This window comes from Pollicipes pollicipes, unplaced genomic scaffold (assembly GCF_011947565.3).
Source record: "Pollicipes pollicipes isolate AB1234 unplaced genomic scaffold, Ppol_2.1 Scaffold_4881;HRSCAF=5763_pilon_pilon_pilon, whole genome shotgun sequence".
NCBI classification, from domain to species: Eukaryota; Metazoa; Arthropoda; class Thecostraca; order Pollicipedomorpha; family Pollicipedidae; genus Pollicipes; species Pollicipes pollicipes.
Window position 1 is genome coordinate 1,758,848 of NW_023596576.1, and position 16,640 is coordinate 1,775,487.

The 16,640-nt window shown below is 50.7% G+C and overlaps 1 protein-coding gene across 5 annotated transcripts in view; it reads left to right on the top strand.

Moving 5' to 3' along the window:
• Positions 1-16,640, top strand: part of Shaw (potassium voltage-gated channel shaker cognate w) — an 81,930-nt gene that overhangs the window by 10,687 nt on the left and 54,603 nt on the right. For all 5 annotated transcript variants that reach the window (XM_037223880.1, XM_037223878.1, XM_037223877.1 and 2 more), the window contains exon 2: positions 15,381-15,537. In XM_037223880.1, the coding sequence (XP_037079775.1) occupies positions 15,440-15,537 (98 nt within the window). In that variant the 5' untranslated portion in view covers positions 15,381-15,439. The remainder of the gene's footprint in view (positions 1-15,380; positions 15,538-16,640) is intronic.

A 16,640-nucleotide genomic window follows, 5' to 3' on the forward strand; every position in this document is an offset into this window, starting at 1 on the left:
GGGCTGCGGCATATTTTCTTTATTCAGGACTCGTTTTTCCTCCTGATTCTCTTTCACTGTTTATTAAAATGCTATCTCAAAAGTTTTCTTTTCAGTGCGAAGCAAGGAAAGAAACATAATTCCCTCGTCCATAATGATCAGGAAAAAGTAAGACAATACACTCACCAGTTGCACCACTTTCATAACAGCTGGAGCGCTTTTGTTTTACATGGCTCAAATAAGATGATACCATTTTTTGAAAGTTATTCATTCTCACCAGGCTCTGACAAAACGTATTCAGCGGTCCTGGTAACTTACAGCAAAGTTGAAATTCAACTATGCTCGTGCAGCTTGCAACCAATTGCATTAAAAGGCTTGGCTTGGCTGTATGCCAGATTCTAAATAACCCTCACTCCCTGCCAAGCATCTTACTTATCCAAAAGTTGATGAACAGCCGTAAATTGCCGACCCAGTGCATGACGTACGGGCTCCATCTGGTTTAATAACCTGTCTTGGGCTGCAGTCTCTATGTGCAGGTCAGCAGTCGTGTCCGTTATTAAAAGCACCGCTCAGTGATATTGAATCCAGGGCCGATGCAGGCTCAAGAATGGATGCGTCAAAAATGAGACGACGTAGGGATACCATAATAGGCATCTCATGGTCTTTCATCCGAGTTCATGCGGCCATTGTTGTGAGGCTACTGCGTAGATATTTGCGCCGTACCTATGCATGTGCATGCGTGTATGCACCGCGCTGCTGACTCATGGCCTTCCGCTCATCACACTGTAACAGGTCATAACTAACATGGCCATCCATATCGCGTACGGTATCAACAAATTATGTTCTCTCCCTTTGCCCGGATTAGTTTGTGAGTGTGCTACATCTTTTAGGATGGTATTCATTTCGATTCGTTCCAGCAAATACTGCCTCAGCGGCGTGGCGAAAATTTGTCTCAAAAGACCGTTAGGAAAGCACGTGGGTCTTCTGGCTTTGGGGAACCTGCTCGTTCCATACAACCAGCAATGCCTTTGCTTGAAAACCGCTGACTGCAGTTAGTCGGAACGCTGAACCTTAATTTTAGACCCCTTATGTGACCCAAGGATCCCGAGCTACTTCGGTATGCGTTTTCAGTCACATAGATGTACCTGGTCAAGGTCGATACCCGGGCCAACATCAATACCATGAAATAGTGCATACTTCATTTCAGATGGCAAATGTAGTAGCCCCACCAGGCCTATTAAACTAACGTGGCCTGTTAGGTTTTCAGGTTTAACACCACCCATAGCGGTTCGCCCTTTCCTTTCAATGCTTTGAGAGGAGTAAAAGTATATGATCTGCTGATTCTTTACCGATTAGCTCCAGACGTAATCAGGCGCTTGTTATACCCATTTTTGCGCGTACTTTGCTCCACGACAGACGCAAAAAACATTTAGCCAAAATCGCTGGCTTTACGTTCCGTCGTGGCCAATAGCTGCGCAAATGTATACTATACCGCATGACACGAATGCATTGTGGCACAGTAGGCAAGACAATTTCAGGCGGACCAGCGAAGGTCTTTGGCAACGCTGTGCACGGTCTAGAAACAGGCGCTGGTTTGGCGACGGTTTGTTTCTTTTCTGGACAGGAAAATAGTATCCTACGTAATAATTGGAGAGTGCAGCCCCATCCCAAACAATCGCCCTGGTCACCTGGTCTGCAGCCCCGCGGCCAGCCCTTACCAATCGACACAGATCACGAAACAGGCCGAGTCTAAACACCTTAAAACTTCCCTTCTAAATTTGTTCCAAGTTCCAAATTTTGTCCATATACCACTCATTCAATTACCCCTCCCCCACATAGACTCCGCCAAACTCTAGCGCTGTTTTTGAATAAAGTTTAGCAGATTTTTCACCCAGCGCAATTATGCCTAGCACCAAGCACCCCAAAACATCTAGATGCATCTCTATTCTCAGAGGTTTTAGTAGTTGTTTCCAGGGTTTCTCAGACGAAGATTGCCCATGAGCCAGTGGACTGGTTCCGAAACTCTAAAGCTGTGTTATTTCACCACCCGCTACCGCCCGCGACCGCTTAACATGTCCTGGTATCTTAGGATCCAATTGTCGGATCAAATAAAAGATCAATGGCTCAGGTCAGGCCCACCACAAAATGGCTTAGCTGAGTCTGGCACGTGACTAGTGACGTTACAGGTTATGGAAAATGCTTTAGAAGACAGCAAGCCCTGGGAAAGAATTCGGTGCCTCTCAGCACCCGTAAGCATGGTTGTATAGAATCGGAAACAGCACTAAACGAAAGGTCATGCTCTTACACTTTAAAATCGCACCATAATCCTAACAAAGGTCAGGGCCAAGTCTGGTCCAGCTTATACCTGGTCAACGTCAGTACATACCACCTGAGACGAATGCCTTTTTGTTTTTCGGGCAGACACATTACTCTTTTGTGAGTGCATGGGATACACAAACTTTCTATGACAGAAAAGGTTCAACATAATTTTGGTTCGGTGTTTGTAAGTTGAAATCACATAATATATGATGGTGACCTTTTATGGCCTCGTATTGCGTGAATAATCCTGATTCACAGTTAAACCAGCCCATGAATCACATTGAAACAAAAAAAGGGCACTGGACAATATCGCTTACAGAGGCAAGAACTTGCCGTGCAGCATTCGCCGATGGCTACAGAAGTCCAAGACATGCCACCTGCTTCGCACGGTTCGTAAATTAGTATCGCAACTGGGAGGAAGTTGCTCTAAACCATCCCAACGTCGCAGGTTAAACCACTTTCCTGTGCACACATGGTTTAGGTGCGCACACATGTCACTAACGCAACAACTTAAGGTTCACCCGGCCTTCAATACATGTGCAGTTTCTTGCTGACGTCAGCAGAATCCAGCTGATCTTGCAGCGTCCTGTCTGCGTCGGAAGTCACATAGTAAAGTTGAGGCTAGCATTGACGTCAGACTTCTGGAACCAGAGTGTGGCAACAGAAGCTCCCATATCGTGCGGCCATTCTCGATAACACTAATACACACTGGCGGCGATTTCCGTGCAGCAGTCGGTCTGTTTATATTCTTTTTTCGGCCTTGGCTAAGGGAAAACCGATGCATGATCGCATGGAACATAAACAGGATCGGCGATCCACGCCGCCGCGCGCATCCAGGGCAGGCTACGCAGCGACGCAGCAGTCTGCCGAGCGCAGACAATAACATGTCGTTCAGAAGGCGTTGGCGAGATGCATCCAGTTCCATGTTACGCGTGGAAAACGCCGGTATTTAGCTTTCTTGGTGTGCAGTTGAAAAAGCTTTTGATTTTTAGGACGCAAACGAAACTTGATATTTCTTATCAGAGTAAGTTGGGATAAGGGAAATGATTACATTGCGACCGCTTGTTTCTTTAATGGTTACGCTGCATGCGATATCCGCAGAAAAGTGGGCTGTTACGTGAATTTCCCACAGCAGGCAGAGTTAGGGAATGCATTTTTGGGTAAGGCAAGCTGTAATGCGTCGTTAAGCGGCGGTTAGAAGACGGAAGGTAAACGGAAGGTGCCGTGGCATTGTGCTCTGCAAATGTTAAGCATGTATGTTTCACGGCAAACCTCTTTGCGAAGATCATCGATCAAAGTTAAACATTATGGCATCGCCTGTGCTGGTAGGCAACACGTCAAATGTCGCCTAGCTCTGGGGCACAATGACAAATAAAGTTAGCATTCGGGCCAACTCTGTGCTCAGTCAAAAAAGGAAAGCATGCAACGTCAGATCGAGGCTTTCATGCAACGGCGTTGGAATGAGATGAGAGATGCGGAAATTCATAAGTAGAAACAATCGCGTCGCTGAAGTTCGCAAGCACTTCCAAAAACCGCCAAAATTGCCTCAGCAACTTCAGCGGCACCCCCTCGGAGGCCACGCACCGCCGTCTCTCTAGCGCTGCAGCGGCCGCCGCGAGGCCTGTCCGACGCAGCTCGCCACAAGTCGCCAGGGACGGCACTCGCCGGAACTCCGCCGGGACTCGGCCGGAAGGAGCCGCAGCGCGGAACGCGTCAGCCCCCGTCGCCGTCCGGCCACCGCCGACTGCCTGTCGACGGTGGCGAGAGCCGTGAGCCGCCGAGAAGTCGGTGCATGGCTCCCGCGGCCGGTGCTCATTGCTGGCGTCGCTTTTTGCCGCGTTCGCTTGTTGCCGACGCCTTTTGCGATTGCCGCTTCGCGGCGTTGGCTGACATGCTAAGTACTGCGGCACCATATGCGAAGAAAAATGGATTGCATTGTTTGGAGCGATATCATGGGATCTAACCTCATCGCTCATCCCAATGGCAACTGGCGAACCCCGATAACGGCATTCGGTCAAACAGGAGCGTCCATACCCGGCGTACCTTGAGCCGAGTATGGGCGCTTTTTGGAACGTTTTCAATCAGAGCTGACTCTGATGTGGTGGGTCGGGTCCACCGCAACCTATTAAACATACCTTATGCAGCTTCGTCAAAGGCGAGTTTTTAGTTAAGAACTTTATGATCCGATGGACATTTGCAGACTGATGGTAGAGGTAGCTAGGTGAATAAGTTGCGATGTGCACTTTTGTCGGCTGCTTGGTATTAAGCTTTTGTCGGCTGCTTGGTATCAAGCTTTCGTCGGCTGCTTGGTATTAAGCTTTTGTTGGCTGCTTGGTATTGGGCTTTCGTCGGCTGCTTGATATTAAGCTCTGAGCTCTCGATAGGTTGGTGTCAACGGAGTTTTCATGGTACTGTAAATGCTGTTTTGCAATGCCGGCGTTGCAGGTGGTCAGGGGTTGTACACCGGTTCTCCGTTCTCGGAAAGCTGAGCGATTGACGGCTTTCAGATTAAAATATGCTCTAAGCCGCTTTGCAATCTGACGGCTAAACAGCTGACTAGCACAATTGCTTTCCCTGGAAGCTGGGTTTTGTACACGTCAACTGCTAAAGGTGAGATCCTTGTAATTTTTTTGGTAGGACCAAAAGCGTAACAACTTGGCAACTCTCAAATGTGCGTTACTCAAGGAATTTAGTCCGCTTTATTTGGATGAGTACCATTTAAAAAAGAAGTTTGCATCATTTCTTAATTAGCTCCTTATTTGAGCAGCATAACAGAGATGCAGAGTAAATCATGTCCAAAGAGAGTAGGGTTAATGTAATGCAATGTAATGCAATGTGTAATGGTTCACTTTCCATCACTTTTTACACTGTCTCCCCTAAAAAAATATTGCGGGGTCCGAACCAACAGCGCGTAACATTGGGACCAGGGCCCTTCCTAAAGACAAACTGACACCCGTGTCGACTGCGTCGCGAGAAACAAATGTGTAAATCCTACATCAGGACGCCCTTGGTGCTCAGTCTCTCACAGTTAGCAAGGTTAGCGGTACGTAATGTGTGAGTCCTACATTAGGACGCCCATGGTGCTCAGTCTCTCTCATTAGCAAAGTCATCGGTACGTAGAGTAAACATTAACATAATTTTAAAATGTTACTAAATTTGTTCTGATCTGACTGAAGGGGCGCTAACAAATATAGTATAGTGTGTCGTACTGTTGGCGAATAAAGCTCAGTGAAACCAATACCATGACGTTTTTCGCCGTGCTCCCACCCGACAAATCCCTGGTATAAGGAAAGTTTAATATGCTATCGGACTAAGCTTCATATTAGACTTATCACCTTTAGTTTTCCAAGAATAACACCGTCAGATAACTTTGCATGAATGAGACGATGTATATTCGATCCGCCTTTCCTGCGCACACAAATGGGAAATATTGTCTTAGGCCAGGGGCGGGGGAGGGGGGACAATCTCCCTGCTCACCCCACCTCGTGGTACCCAGACCACGCGGTTCAGTAATGCCCGTCAGTCATGGTCAGTCAGTCATGTCCCGCCAGTTATGGTCAGTCAGTCATGTCCCGTCAGTTATATCCCGTCAGTCATTACCACGTGGTCCAGTCATTTTCTGGCCGGAGCGATCCTGGCCCCGCTGACACCCAAAAGTGCCCGATCCCGCTCTTACGAAGCCGAGCATTAAGGCTGCAGCGGACTGGCCGGGCAGCACCTGGCCCACGCGGCCGCAGCACTATCATCTGTATTGTGCAGCGTGGGGCGTGCGTAGTCGCTAGCGACGCTTCAATCAATTTGACGATTTTGACGATTGGACGGAGCGCGGGATTACGCCTTCTCAGTGATCGGATCGCTGGGGGCATATTTCGCGAGTGAGCTATCTCGACAACATTCTGAGCCCCAGCGCAAAACTTTGCGACAGTTGACGCTCAGTTTCAGCGAAAGACTGCTGTTTTGGTCGGGCTTGACACTTGAGTACAATGAAAGCTCCCGTTCAGTTCGTTGTCATCTAAGAGTGTCCTTTCTAAGTGCATTTTGTACTGGACCTAAATAGCGCTAACGAAAGCTTTTCTTGGCGTCATTTTCCTAAGGTGTCTGATAAACATAACGCCTTCGTTTAGGAGCGAGCGTATGATGGGATAGTTAAGCATTCGGGAAACTTGAATAACAGTTTATGCGCAACTTTCCGGAAACGCCTAATAGCCGTTGTATTTCAGGCCTTGACAAGACAACATCTGCAGGCATTTTGCATGGAGCAGTTTTAATTTTTGTAACTATGACGCAGCGGGGTGGGCCCCTGGACTGCTCAAGCGCTTGCTATTTTCGCCCGACTGGGATGGCCAGCGACCGGTGGCAGAGGCCACACCTGCGGCCAGTTGACGTCAAAGGGCAGGATAGGCGGTACAGAATACTGCGACACGTTAAACTTCCGCCACAAAATTCTGCTGTTGACCTGGACTTTCACCATCAGGTGGTGAGGTCACGGCTCACGCCACCAGCACTGCTTAGCGTGAGATCTGTTCCCAGAAATCCACACATTCAAGAGGTTCGAAATGCACATTTTAAGAAGTGCCACATACATATCGCAGCACACTCATTTAACTACAAAGCGGACCAAATGAGAACCGTCTTTCAAGTATCTAACTGCGCGGGCTTCAGTACAAGGCTACTTCAGTTTCATACCATGCATATTGTTGTCCAGACTCGTGCCAAACGTGCAATTAACGATGCTCTTGATCTGCCTTTTGCAACGCCGAATATGCTCCTGGTTGTGGACTATACCTTTGCAGTTGGTTTCGCTGCTGGGTGTTTCATCGCTGCATCTTCGTTCTGGAGAGAGCCTATTACGCCTCGCTCTTCTCGCTCCTGCGGCAAGGCACACACCGAACACGCAACGGCCCCCGTCTCCATTGGATCAATACCAATTCTGTGTCAAAACACCCGCCGGAACGACCACGGTCACTCCGATTCTGGGAGAGGCGGGAGGCGGGAGGCGGGGGGAGGGAGGGGCATCATACGGCCTCCTCCTGCGTTCCCACTGAGAACCGGCACGACCACGCCGGCCAGCCGGCAGCACTTTTTGCAGGCGGTGCCATAAATTGTGATTCTCAGGGGACTATCTTGTGCGCTGTGACCACTCCCGCTGTCCGTAATGATGCCTTGGCAGTGGACGTTCGCCGCCACCACCCTGTTCGTCCAGCGGCGCTGCGGACGCCGCTGCACCGGCTCCGGCAGCGCTGGTGGCATCTCAGATGCAATTTGTACCACCCCACGTGAGGCCAGCCGATCTCGCGAGGCGCGGCAGAGCGCACGGCGCCCTGTCAGAGCGCGGTCCGCACGGCGCGCGGCAGCGTGGGCGCCCCTGCCGACGCTCCTCCGGTGCGCCGCCCCGGCTCGGCCCGCCGCCGGCAGCGCCGGAGGTCGCTGGAGGTCGGAGGCGGGGGTCGCCATCGATCATTCGCGGCATGCTGTGACGTGGCCAGCGGCCTCTCATGACACGAGCCGAGGCCGCGGCAGAGGCGGCGGCGGCCGTCCTCCCGTGTGTCAACGATGGCGGCGGCGGCCGTCCACTCGTGAGTCAACGGTGGCGGCGGCGGCCGTCCTCCCGTAAGTCGACGATGGCGGCGGCGGCTGTCCTCTCGTGAGTCAACGGTGGCGGCGGCGGCTGTCCTCTCGTGAGTCAACGGTGGCGGCGGCGGCTGTCCTCTCGTGAGACAACGGCCGCGGCCACCTCGCCACACCAGGGCAGAAGCTTCAATTACCTTATCACATGAAGGAGATGGATTAAGATTTGAGGCAAATCATTCCACGCAACGCTCATTTGGATCACACGGTAACGGGCGGCAACATGAATGGTGATCGGTACATGCTCCCTCAGGAGTATGAGAAGGCTCGAAAATGACCCGCAGGGTGCGTGGGCGTGGCTGTTGGCTCGTCACCCGCGCTCTGCCGCTGCCCGTCACTGAGAGCAAGGCGTCAAATTACGGCCGGCATTAAATTGAAGCACCGACATGGACTAAAAGCATAACGCAAGTTGCGCTGGGCAGATGAAAAGTTTGTCGTTTTATCCGCCCTGTGCGTGAACGCTTGCGGCCTGTTGGCCTGGCGACCTGGCGGTCGTGAACGCCATCGAAGATCTTTTATGGACCGCATTTATTCAACAGCGCTGTTTTTCTCAAGCGAGTGTTCCGCGGGACTGTGTGGGAGTCTGAGGTGTTTCGTGTTCTGGCCCAATATTCGCTGCCACTGTGCTAGAAACAGCGGGCTTCAACAAAGAATTGCCGCGTGTGGTTTCGTCATCAGCTTTTGTTTCAGCTAGTCTTAGCATCGACCCCACGATCAATCTCCTCCCGGCCCTCCTGCAGACGTGATCCACTGCCACAGCTTGATACCGGTTCTTGATTTTAGCCTGTCATCGGCCGTATCCATCCACATCCGCGCCCCTACAGACCCCCCATACACACTCCCGACATCAGTCCTGCTCTCAACTTGTCCCCTCAGCTGCTCCTCTCCTCTCATCGGGACCTCCAGCTCTTCCGTCAGCTCCGTCCCGATTTGTCTCTGTCTCTTCCATTCACTTCCTCTCCTGTACTCATGAGCCCGTTCCCGCCCTGACTTCGGCTCCGTTTCTGACTCCATCTTGCCGCATCATTGCTCGTCCGTCCGCTCCCAGCCAGGCCCTGCTCCCGTTCCTTCTCCGACTGTGAATCTGGCCCCAGCTGTGCGCCGGCTCCGTCTTGGCTCCGTCCGTGCTCGGCCGGCTGGCGGCCGCCCGACCCTCCATGCGCGATCCATCCGGCGCCGCTGCTCTGCCGCCCGATAGCAGCCAATGGCCGGTATTATCGGAGACGGCGGCGCTGGCGGCCGGCGCGGCGCACGGCCGCCCCTCGGGAGTGGCCCACTGATGAGAGCGCGACGCGGGCGCTCCCGCTGGGCGGGGCCGGCACTGGTCAAGGCCCGTCGCACCGTCGCCCGCGCCGCCGCTTTATCTACCGCCCGCTGAAGTGTGACCTCGATATAAATGGAATGGCTGTGCGCGTCGTGTAGGACTCGGAAGAGTCGGACTAAGAGAGAGGGAAGAAAGGTGGTCGGTTTTGGGTTAGCGCGCTCCGGCGAAATACGTGTTGGACGCTCACACGGCCAGCTTGGCACGTTTCCCATCCCGCTGCCATGCTTTGAAGAGCTGAGAAGCGGTGCTTGTACAGTTATGATTCGATCTATCAGAACGAAGCCATCAGCGTCGTAACGACACATTTTCAAATTGGAACGTAAGTACCTGAATGGAAAGCAGGACCAAGCGTAGAGATGTGGCGTTGCTGCTTAGTGCCAATCGACAGTCATGCAGCGTTGAACTGGTTAAGCTACGCTAACTAGCTTTTGGTTTAGTAGTGACATCTCTAAATGGCAGGAACATCTGCTCGAAGAAAAAAAAACGGCATCGTTAAATTACGTTCTTCATTCTTCAACTCAGAATTACTTACCCGTACGCTCCATTTCTCTAAAAATGCAAATAGAGCAAGACGCGTGCAATTCTGAGAGATCTTCGTGTTCAGCTCTACACTATCACCACATTTTAACAAGATTATGACCACACCTCAGGTGTCTGACTATAACCACACCACAGATATCTGATGTCCAAAATCAATTTTACTGGAGTTCAAAATGTTTCACGCTATTCTAAATGCGCAGAGACAGGCACGATGCCACATGCCCAAAAGCTACCGGGGTTTGGACTCCATGGACCTCATAACTAATTCCACCCATTTGCTGAAGTAACCACATCTCAGAAGAGTCTGATATGTAAAAAATAAAGACGTTAAAATCATTTCTACCAAAATTGCGCGTTGAAATTGTTGAAATTATATGAGCTGGTCTTGAATTTGTTTGAAATGCAAGGGTCGACCTGTATCTGCTTCTGCTGGCACATAATATGGTTTCGGTTGTTACCGTGGAACACACCACGCCGGTGCCGGTTTTCCAGTTTGTACGGCGATAACATGATGATTATTTCATGGGAAAAGGCCTAGCCTTGAACACCAGCTTATCTCACGCAATCTGCAGGCAACACCATCAGTGGTATGGAGCCGCCAAGTCTGGCCGCCGAATAAATCATGTCTCTGACAGCTTGTGGGGATTACACTTTCCCCTTTAGGGGAAAGCGATATGAGTGATTTTTGTTTCGCTGTGCTGATGGAAGCTCATGCTCCGAACCACCGCAACCGCTACCCATCTGATCCAACCCTGGACTCATCTCTTCATTGCGTTAAAGCTGTCTTGAACTGGCTGAAATGTGATTCCCCTCACGCAGCTGTGATGGCTGAGCTTGTCTGAAAAATCGCTCACTCCCGGCGTTTGTCAATTTGTTAAATGATTGACCTCTCAACGTGTCCTGCACCAACTTGCGTAATGGAGCACAATCACCCAGACGATTGGCAGAGTACCACACATGGCTCTGCCCGTTGTGAGGATAGTTCCACTGGGCTGCACAGGTAAGAACAGCACGATCCCCTTGACGGAACATCCGCGAAAAAGCGCCTAACGTACGTTCAATTCACGCTGTTCCCAGTGGAATACGAAGAAAGGACATGGAGGATAAACTTATAAATGCAGGTTATCCAACTTTCCAGTCCCTAAATCCTCATTCACGGACCTAGCGGGAGAAAAATCCGGCTTCCGGTTTGTTGAGCGGCCAGGGAATCTCTCCCATATTTCTCTACAGCGTTTGTTAAAGCTCACGCAGCTTTGAAAGTCTTTATTTCCCCACGAAAAGTCGCTATTTACGGCGTGCTGCTAAGCACATGCAGTTCTCTCCTCATCCGGCTGCGTCAGGCGCCTGACCGCGAACACACGAGCAGATGACCGGCGAAAGTAACCGCAACTGATCTCGGCGTCGGCGAATCGTCGCTCTCGGGGCAGGGCTGACGGCGCGCCGGTCCATCCGACAGCTCCCGGCACGTGCACGTGACACGGGCGCGGATGACACGCACGTGTCTCTCTGACACCGGTGGCGACGAGGCATGGATGTGGAATGAGCACGCTTGGCCATCCGGCCGGCTGGGTTGCGGTGATTACGGCTGCTGTTGTCAGGTCATTGCTGATTTAGACTTTTGGCATCACGTGCGACTGGCATTACGAGGAGCGCCTCCCATGATGGTGGTCACGATGGGACGGGGGATTTGTTCACGAAGTGCAAGAAATTCGAACTATCTCCCAAGCTGAGCTTAGATGTGCTGCCTGGAATCCTTCACAGGGAAGTATTTGCCTACCCGGCCGTGTCGCCAGCCGTGACACCATACCCTAACGCGCCCAGCACCATACCCTATCACGCGCATTTATTTCCTGTTGAATGTGTGGCCTACCCTTTCGGCACGCGCACGTTTCAAACATTTGAAGTGTTCTGCTGTTTTTTGACGCGCAGTTTTCACTTCATATGTGGAACAGTAATTTTGCAGCTTTTACTAACGTCCCTGCCTGTAGTATGCAACTACATCAATTGTGCAATTCCACACTGCCCAATGTCTTCCTACGCCCGTGTCCATTGTACCTGCTAAGCACAGGCCAAGCATTGCGAATGGACTATGACTAAAGAAAGCTAAATACACGCACTTTCAGCGGTACATAACATATAAACTTAGAGCCTTTTCGGCACCATATCATCTGCAACATCTCCTATCACAAAGTACAAGCAAAGTTAACAGCTCTTTGGTTGAAATATGATGTAAAATGAGTCACCATATCACATCGCTGCAGGACATTTTTTAAGGATTTCTCAATGGCGGACTGTACACCAAACCTGATTATGATGGAAATGAAAAAGGTGAAACGCATGCATCAAATATATAAAATAATACTGAAAGTGAACATCTCGATTCTTGCTGCGTGCAATATATCAAACCTGATCTGTTGTGCACTGATTGTTTGTGGTCTACAGGCAGCAACCATCAATTTTCATGCAGACCTTTGCTTTCCGTACCCCGGGAGGCCAAAAGAAGGCTTTAACTGGGAGGTCTAGATATAGGCCCTAGTAGGAGTGCACGGTTCTAGGAACACTGGGCAAAATGCCCACCAGCCACTACGTAAAAACAAACAGCGCACTACCTTCCTCAGGAAAGCTCACCCAATCCACTGTAGGCTCGATACTAGACAGTAAGAATGAAAATTGTGGCACTAACACCAGGTCAAAAGGTGTAAAGTATCTTCAACTGCTGCTATTAAAGCGGGGTCATAGATTAGGCAGGCTTAAGCAACGTCCTCTTCAAAAACGCCACGACACAAAATGGAAGGCTTTTTGGAAATGGTGGCTTCTGGAATCGACGTGAAGCACAGTTCACACTGGGGACGGAGTTTTCAAATATCCGCGACGCACATGCTTCAGAATGCCGTCTTCAAAAAGGTATGGTTGCTATTGCAGGAGGGCAGGGTCTGGTTCGGCACACAGCGTGATTAAATAGGTGCTAGTTATGAAATTTGACAGCAGTGGTTACCTCCTTTACATTAACTTTGCATTTTTAAAAATTGGCTTTTTGTGCCATCATTTTCAATGATCAGCTGAAACAGGCTTTCAGCATGGGTGATCACACCGGCAGCGCGAACTCGCCGCAGTTTGGAAGTCCGTCATGCCCTCTCCTTTAAGAAAATCCGGGCTGCCCATATGTTTGACATTCCATTTTGATGCCTCGGGTACACGTTTCTATGTTTAGAATGCCTGCGGACGTCCTAAACTACCAAAAAGAACTCGGACCGAAGCTAACAGCTAAGCTCGGACCCTCGACACCAACGCGGCCACAAACGCTCCCCCCCCCCTCCCCCCAGTGATCACACTTCTGATGAAACGAATACCGTTACATGCTCTTTCAATATGTACACTTTATCCAGGCTTTGTTTTGGGTTCCGTAGCACCCTCTTGACCTTGCCCAAGTAGTCATCAGCTCGGAGATGATTATCAAGCAGCAATAACTGGATGGACAACATGATGATGTATGTTGAGAAACATGGAATAACCACATGCTCATAATAGAATGCATTAGTCCCGAAAGTAGAATTCATTCCAATATGAGCATGAGGTTACTCTTATTTTCCTGAACAAAGTTATCAGCTTGGATGTTTTCAGCGCTGTTCAAAGTTATGCCCATACTTACCAACTACTATCAACTTCCGTGACATCAGCACATAAGCTTGTTTTTGTGCATATGCTAGATAGCTTTTTACATTGTTGGTTTCGTCAATGAAGTGAGCCATATCAGGCACGGGCACGCTATGGACAAAGTTTGAACACATACTAGCGTTTCAGACTTTCGTTGCGTGTTCATGTGCCCTCATACTTACCTCAGTTTTGAGCTGTGCTCATGCGGTATGTCTCGGACACTTGGGACTATGTGAGCGTCTTTCAAAGAATGAAAAACTACAAGCATCTTGCGAAATAAAGCTTGATGGATTTCTCTGTTACACGTCGTGCTTTGCGCGTAGTTATATTTGACAAAGTTGGTGTTCTGTTCTTGGGAAACATTTGAGCTACTATTGCTGTTTTTAATCGTAGTGTGTAGGCTCGACATTCTTTCTACCAATACCGGCGTCCATACCCGGAATGTGCCCGGCATTGGTACCCTCTAGGCACGTTGCCTGTTCATTCCGGGTGCACGTGAGTCCCAGCCGACCAGTGAAGGCCTCTTATGTCGCTGGTCACGAAACATCTGGGCGATGGACCCTCTGGGCATCACGTTGCATCACAAATTGAATGACGTTTGTGTGTATGTGATGAACCTTACAGGTCAGGTACGTCCAGTGATCCATCGTATTGATAGGCGTTATGTGTGAATAGCGATATCGCATTACAGAGCAGATATTTTTACTGAAAAGTGTCCATGCTAGTCATGTCACCCACGAAAGCCGGTAGTGGTGGAGGTACAGGTAAGCCGGTAGTGGCGGAGGTACATATAAGCAACTGGTGACGGAGGTACAGATAAGCCGGTAGTGGCGGAGGTACGGATAAACCGGTGGTGGCGGAGGTACAGATAAGCCAGTGGTGACGGAGGTACAGGTAAGCCGGTAGGGGCGGAGGTACAGATAAGCCGGTGGTGGCGGAGGTACAGATAAGCCAGTGGCGACGGAGGTACAGGTAAGCCGGTAGGGACGGAGGTGCAGATAAGCCGGTGGTGGCGGAGGCACAGATAAGCCGGTAGTGGCGGAGGCACAGATAAGCCGGTGGTGGCGGAGGTACCGGTAAGCCGGTGGTGGCGGAGGTACAAACAAGTCGGTGGTGGCGGAGGTACAGATAAGCCTCACATCGCGAACCCCTCTGTTGCGATTCGTACCTAACGAAGCTAACCAACCCACTTCCCCAGCATGTCCGGGGGAGACGCTAACGGCATTACTCTTCCCGGTCGTCGATAAATAATCCAACAGACGTCGCCGCGAAAACATCGTAGGCGGCCTGTCGTCTGCAGCGAGCAGCGAGCCCCGTCCCCGGGGTTTTGACACGTGCCCCGCCCCTCGCGTCGCGATCGACCTGGCCCACCGTCCGGAAGTGGGGCTTGTCTGCCCTTCCGCGCTGAGGTCATGTTACGGGCTTCTACTGTGCCAGGCTGACGGTGGGGGGAGGGTGCTGACGGCTGAGCGGGTTGGTGTGTGGCTGTGCACCAATAGACGGCTGGGCAGCGACGGGCTGTTTTGCCTCCGCGACGAACGCGTCCGGTCACTCGGCATAGATGTGGACGACAGAACCGGAGGCGTTAAGTGAGAGCGTTACCAGCATCCCGTGGTCAGCAGCAGACGAAGCTTCATTGCCACTGCTCTGACAGCCGCCCGGTCGCCGGCGCGCCACCGTCGCCTGTGTTTGCGTTATCAGTGAGTGATGCGCGTGACTCAAGCAGACCGCGCCCATCGTCACTCGACGATACGCACAATCCCCAGGCGATAACTCATGACACTCGCTCCTAATTGGTGCGTTTAGCAGCGGCGGGGCCCTACAGCGGTGATTGGCGGCGCAGGCCCGTCAGCTCATCGGTCCGTGATTGGTCCAGGCGCCGGCGGCTCGACCGCCAGCCGCGACCGCTCAATGCTGACAGCGGTGACCGTTGCAGAGTGATGCCCTCTGCCTGGTGGTGAACCACAATGACGGAGGGACGTCCGATCTGCCGGCATGGATGCTGAGAACAGGGTCGTCCTCAACGTAGGCGGCATTCGGCATGAAACCTACAAGGCCACGCTCAAAAAGATCCCGGCCACCAGGCTTTCTAGGTGGGTGGCAGGAGACCGGAGAGAACTGTGCCCCTGGTGTAACCATCTGTAGTGAACTTGGGCTAACAGAGTGGGATGATGTGCGGTTGTATATCGTGCCGTTCGAATTTCCCCTTTTCCAGGACACGTCGCCCCTATCAAAGTATTCATTCACAAGTATGAAACAGTAGAGTGATTGATTTGCAAATGAATCAAGCTGTTTTGCTTCTTTGAAAAATTCAGGAAGAAACATGACATCCGACTCATTAAAGCGGCAAACGTACAACAGGAGTGTGTGAACAGACCACCTGATTAATCGCAATACCCAAGAATCGTATGTGTTAAAATTATTGCACGCCTCGGTCAAATATCATGTTTTCAACATAACAAAGAATCACATAAATAGTCACATAAAACAATTATGGTTAAGCACGCAAGGCAATACATGGAAAGCCATGTGTTGATGAGCCACAAGCAACTTGCAACGCAAATCTGTATACATGCTATAGAAGTACACCAGCTTTTGCTCAAGCAGCTTGCACACGGATCAAAAACAGGTCTCAACCTGCGAAAAGACAGCACTAGAAATTACAAATCTTACTGTCATATGACATATGGTGGCTTCTTCTGCCTTCGATGTGCATGCACGTCTTCCCTGCTGTGGTCTTCCCTGCTCTTCCCTTCCCTGCAGCGCAGGACCGCATGCAGACATAAGCGGTTTGACCAAGGTCGAAACATGACTGCTGTTGCGAGAGGAAAGAAAACAAACTTTGATTTCAGACTGGAGCTTAGATATAAGCCTGCGTGACGGCTGATTCTTACATGAAACGCCTGCATGCATATGTACAGACGTTAAGCAATGGTGGCGCTACCAGCGGTGACCATTGCTCCGTAAATGCCTGTCATCATTTCGTTAAACCTACCACTTTCCTCAGCTTCCACAATGCCACAAAACACTCCTGAAGGATGTTGTCGCGAGTGCATAGGCATCATGGCACGCCCGTAAACTGCTAATCGTTGGAGCCACATCACCTGGTATCACATCACATAAAACAGCATGTGTCTCCGTCGTTTTTGTTTTGTTTTGTTTAAGGCCGTCGAGCCTTTGCCTGGCTGCGCCTATT